A 6,049-nucleotide genomic window follows, 5' to 3' on the forward strand; every position below is an offset into this window, starting at 1 on the left:
ACTTGCATCAGTATCTAACACAAACGTCTTGCCACGAACTGGATATGCTAGCAAAGGAGCATCACATAGTTCAACTTTTAACTTTTCAAATGCTGAGTCGCATAGGGTATTCCAGTTGAAAACTCGGTCCTTCTCGGTAAGTTGTTGGAGAGGTCTGGCAACTTTTGCAAAATCCTTTACAAAACGTCGATAGTACGTTGCCAATCCCAGAAAACTGCGCAATTCATTTTTATCCTTTGGAGTTGGCCAGTCTTTCACAATTTCTATTTATGTCTAGAATTGCATTAGCTTTGTTAATTGATTCATATATTTGAGTTGTAAGTTTTAATTTACTATCAAATGAAACACTCAAATCTCGTACTTCGTCCTTGCTTTCTAAGTATTTATTTTGAATACTGTAACCCATGCCCAAATCTATGTTACCCCCTAGTCTCATAACAACACACTTATCTATGTTAATACTAACCTACAAACATTACACCAATCAACAATTCTGCCTAAACATTTCTGCAAGCTAATCACATCCCCTTCTTTCTTTATGGGTTTAAACACTTTAGCATCATCTGCATAAAGACAGAACAAAAATACAATTATTTATAAAGATCACTGCGTTTTCGGCATTATTTTCAATTTTTCTAACGAGACTTTTATCATCTTGATGAAGTTTATTAAGGTTAAATAAAAAACTTTTAATATTTGACATTTTTGACGAAACATTATTAATAACGTTATTACTACAGAAAAGCTCTTTTCAGCATCAACAGTGTAGTTATATAGTATTGTTCCGTTTTCACAGCGACTTTGATTGTAACTTAATTAGAATTAAAGTTAATCATGTGTTTCTTTGTTGGAAGAATATTGGTATTATTTAGTTAAATATTTATTGCTGGCTTACGTTTATCGCTATCCTCAATTTATTCTATCTTCAATGTATTCTCTGTTAAAATAAATTGCTTTGGTGTAAATGAATAATGAACAAAGTAGCCATTTGATTTATTTATTCACATGTAAAATTGGTGAGTGTGTGCATCTAAATTCTGAATACATCGGAATGACTACAACAACATTAACGAGAAGACTCACAATACATAAGCAAAATGGAGCAATAAAAGACCACCTAATGGAACAACACAACACTATTATATTAAGAGAAATTTTAGACAATAACACCAAAGCAATTTATTACAACAGAGAATACTTCAAATTGAAGGTACAGAATCAATTTTCATCCATAAACGTAAATTCATTCGATTCTTCATAAATCATCTTCAGTGCAGGTTGGTTTATATAGTTTCTTTAAACAGAACAAAGTTCATTAAACAGAAAAAGGTTCTTTAACAAAGTTCGTTGGTAAAGTTAATAGTTGGTCTCGTATTCTTCATTCTTGTTGTTGTCATTTCTATGTTCTTCCTTGTTATTGAAGTTAGTAATCAGGCGTCGAATTGGTAGTGATGTTATCATTCTTTGTTGGATGTTTATTTTGGGTTTGGTTTATATTATATTGTCGCAAAAAACACTACAGTTTATTTTTTATGTAACTATATATAGTTAACAATTAAACTTTTTTATGTATGCTACTCAAAATTATAGTTCGGCATTATTGCGACCCCTGGTCGCACATTATATTATCGGCTGCTAAATTCTATATATTGTTGATTTCCCATATATGTATATATTTTATATATATGGGTAAACAATATCATTTTTATTTTAACATAATTTAGTTTATCAAACAATTAGGAAAACTATATTTAAGCCATTAATTTATAAAAGATAACAAATGCAATAACAATAATTGTAATAACAAGGACAAAATTTTATAGAAAAAATAAGTTGAATTGAACAATATCGTATTAAATTACATGCAGAAACTATACATAATCACACTGGATTCATGAAGTTGCACAAAAAAATTTAGATCAGCTCTATTGATATAGCATTGGAAGATCAGAAAGCATAAAAAATAGATGATAACGTATAACCATTGATTATGATTATAACAATAGTGCATGCAGGTAAACATTCAAATTCAAAGTACTACAATACAATTTCTATATCTAATCTCTATACAATGCAAAATCTTTGTATCTCCATTACTAATTCAAACTTTATTTCTATATAAATTTAAGATTATATTTTTAGTTAATGTTAAATAACTATCCTAGTATAATAGTACTAATAAATAACCACCAGAACAATTAGTAGAGGTATAAATTTAATTTATTGACTCGAATTAACTTTTAATTGTAATTGTACCAGAAGAAAGAAAATATTATATCTCTTTTTCAAAGTTTAAATGTTTTTTAAAGTTAATTAAATTAATCTTAAATTAAATTAAAATTCAACGAGGTATTTAAAACTCTTAATCTTAAAATATAAAAAGTAAAAACTGAAAAATAACAAATGCTTGGAAATCCCGACCTGATCCTCGGTTTTACTGGATTTCCCTCTTAACATTTTAAAAATAATAATCAAAAAGTTTTACTAAACTTTTTTAAACATTAAAATAAAAAACACTTACCCCACCACTCGATGTGTAAAACGATGCCATACCAATCAGTTTCGACGCGGTGCGAAAACTACGATAATTACGACAACTACGACGAAAATATGCTGCCTCCAAGACGAACAAAAGATCTTTAATATAAAATTAATTTAGCTGAAGCCGCAGTTTTTATAGTCTTATAGTTTATTATTAATTTTATTTTTTTAAGACTATTAATTTTGACTAAATTTTAATTATTTTATTTCATGGACTTGCATAATATTTTCACATATTTAGTGTTTTTTTTCTGGTGTCATATGACCGTAACAGAAATCCTTATGGTTGACAAGCCTACCTTTGGTTTGCATATGTTTGGCGATCAGTTATTAAATATTTTGTTTGATTATTAAGTTTTAGCTAATTGATGCTATATTTTTTAATACATTTTTCAATGGCATTTTTTCGTCTTTGAGACGATGGCGCAGCCCAAGCTCTGCATACTCTCATGTGGCTAACCAAGCCAATCCGTGCATGACAGTTATTTCCACACAGCTGGCAAACAAATTTTGACATTAAGCAAAAACACTAAATAACAGAAGATTTTTTAGGTATTTTTGAGCCTTTTTGTCACTCTCACGGGTTGATCCTATCTCCTCGGCTGCTAGTGTTCCTTGTTTCACTAAAATTCTCGGCTCCTCTGTCTGACGCCAAACCCTTCCAAGCTTTCCAGTCTATTTTGAACGTGGTCATCGTATTTTGCAAAAGTATTTGTAACAAAATATAGGACGGGTTTCATTATCCAATTCACCAAATTAAATTTTTGAGACATTATCTGTGGTCATTCTTCTTTTACTCGGCAGTAATTGGAGACTGGTAAAGTTTGCTGCAATATTTTGTTGTTTGCAACTTTTCTTGCCATTAAAACCTGGAATGAAAAGCCTTCAGTTTTGTTTCCTGTCTGGCGGATGTTTACCAGGTTTCACTACAGTAATAGAAAGTACACAACACACATGCTTCGTCAACATGCATTTTTGTCAACATACATTTGGGGGTTATTCCAAACTATGTTGTTGAGCCTGGGCGTAACTGCCACTGCTTTTTTTATCCTGCCGTTGATTTCGCTTTTAACGGAGACCAATCTGAAAGTTATCCATCCGAGGTAAGTATAGGTACTAAGAACTCGAAGCTTTGATTTTCAAACTGCTAAATTTGCTGGCGCCTCTGTACCTTACATTTGATTTTGAGACTGACGGTCAGTCCAAACTTTTTACAGGCATGAGCGAATTTGTCAACGAGCAGCTGGTATTTAACATCCGTGTGCAAAACCAGAAGCGGCGTCAGCAAACAGCAGTTTTCTAAATATTATTTTTCATTTTTGTTTTTGACGTAGACCCGCTATGTTGAACAGTCTGCAAGCAGGTCTTGTTTTCACGTCAACGCCTTCTCCATAATCTCTGAAAGCGTATCAAAAAAGCACTAAAAAAAATTATGAAAAAGAGAGCGCAAAGACACAACCTTGTTTAACAACATTAGTCACTCACCGGGAGCATTTCCGAACATGAATTTTTTGAACAAGATTGTATCTTTCATGTTTTTGTGGAAGACAATAACTAAATTCAGCAGACGTCTAGAGCATTCTATTTTTTTTAAATCCTGAAAAGACTTCTTTGCTGGCACAGTCAAATTGATTAATGCAATAAACTTAAGTTTCTGTTGTCCTTGGGCCTCATCATGATATTGACAAAGGGAAAACATTATATCCGTAATCGATCTCTCAAATGTAACCCCAAACTGAAATTCAGAGTATGAGATGCAAGAATGTACAGACAAACAACGACAACACGAGCAAGCCTCTACTCAACGATGCAAAGTACAAAAATATCTCTGTAATTGTTGTAATCACAGCAATCTCCTTTGTTTTTAAACAAAGTTACAATGTTTTCATCACACATGTTGCTGTCCAACATCTGGTAGAAACAATCTTTTTCCTTAGATGTTAAACAAAGCATTGGGGCATATGCACTGATAATTTTGACTATGACGGAGGTAGTGGATGAATGCAGAAACAGTACCGTTTTAAACTGTCAGTTAGAGGCTCAATAAATGCAAAAAAAACTATTCTTGACTGCAAAGCCGACTCTATGAATTTTCTACTTTTCCTTGCTTTTACCTTGCCAGATGGCAATTTTTCTTGTATTGTATAACAGCTGCAGCTCGGTGGAGAGATTGGAGCATGAAGTTCTGACGTTCCAACTGGAAAACCTGATAGTTGATGATTTTGATTTTTCTTTTTTGGTAAGGCGATTTAACGACCAACATTCCTAGCTGATGCTCTAAAACCACGCACCCAGTGTAATAACTCAGCCATGGTGGGACAACACCATATTGACTAAGGGCTGCCACTATGAGTGGGCGGTAGCTGTTCGGTAATATGCAAAAATCTCTCCCACTGACGGAAGTGACCCCTGCGTTCAATGTCCCACACCACATCGGATGAACTTATAATCGGTTAACTGCCACATCCTGTGTTAAGCCACCTTCACGGGCGAAAGAAGCTGGAGTGTCCACTGTCCACTTCAGTTTGAGCTGTGAGACCTGAACAGGCTCAGGTAGATTGGCTGTTTTCCATGCGGCAAATCCATTTTCTCCACACAGCAGAAATGGACAAGGAAACGACAGGCGCCTGGCTTCTGCTGTGCCGCAGAAGTAGTAAAAAATTATGTATATGTTATTTCTCATGATGTATGGGTCACAAAAATCTGAAGTTCGATCACGTGACTCCAATCTTGAATGGCCTACACTGGCTAAAAATTGAAAAAAAAATAATTTTCAAAATTGCTGTCTTAACGTTTCGGTCATTACATGGTTCAGCACCACAGTATTTGGTAGACATGTTTATCAGAAAAACATCTGTGTTGGGTTCACAGTTGAGATCAAATGACATGAATTTCCTGGTTGTGTCGACAACGAATTTACAGACCGGATCACGCAATATTGCTGTTGCTGGACCAGTGGTTTGGAACAGTCTACCGGCGTTTCTAAGAACAGTTTTTGTTTAAAAAGGAGCTGAAAACTCATCTATTTTCGCGGAATAAACAATGTCCTTGTCTTCGTTTGATTAACGTTTTGTTTGTTCATTTATTTTAGGGAGCGCTTTTGAAATCTTTTTTTTAATTAGCGTTGTACAAATTGACTTGTAACAATAATACATACATACATACATACACATGCAGTGCAACATATTTGTAAACGTTAGAAACTTTTGTATCGGCAATGTTTACAACATCATCTGATAAGAGGTTCAAATTGCAACATTTGAAAATTAGACTTGGTTTGTAAAAACAGTTCGTTCGGTTCGTATCCAGCACCCTCAAAGTTCGGTTTGGTCACAAGCAAAGTTCGTTTCAAGTAGAGCTCAAGTTTGGTTCGTTCGGGTTCGGTTGATTCTCATCCCTATTAATTATTCACTCACCACATGGTTTTAGCAAGTGCGTATAGCACGTGTGAAAAGGTAATTAACCAACTCGGATAAACGCGTGCTTTAGAATGCTTGAAAATTGACAT

The 6,049-nt window shown here is 33.8% G+C and overlaps 1 protein-coding gene across 1 annotated transcript; it reads right to left on the reverse strand.

Annotated features, from left to right (window-relative positions):
* Positions 1-4,338: 4,338 nt before the first annotated feature.
* Positions 4,339-6,049, reverse strand: HELRODRAFT_162975 (hypothetical protein; the record flags this gene model as incomplete). The annotated part of the gene is made up of 4 exons (XM_009025019.1): positions 4,339-4,507; positions 4,656-4,950; positions 5,023-5,178; positions 6,010-6,049. 4 exons carry the CDS (start codon positions 6,047-6,049, stop codon positions 4,339-4,341), a joined length of 660 nt encoding a protein of 219 aa, XP_009023267.1.

This window comes from Helobdella robusta, assembly GCF_000326865.2.
Source record: "Helobdella robusta unplaced genomic scaffold HELROscaffold_4, whole genome shotgun sequence".
NCBI classification, from domain to species: Eukaryota; Metazoa; Annelida; class Clitellata; order Rhynchobdellida; family Glossiphoniidae; genus Helobdella; species Helobdella robusta.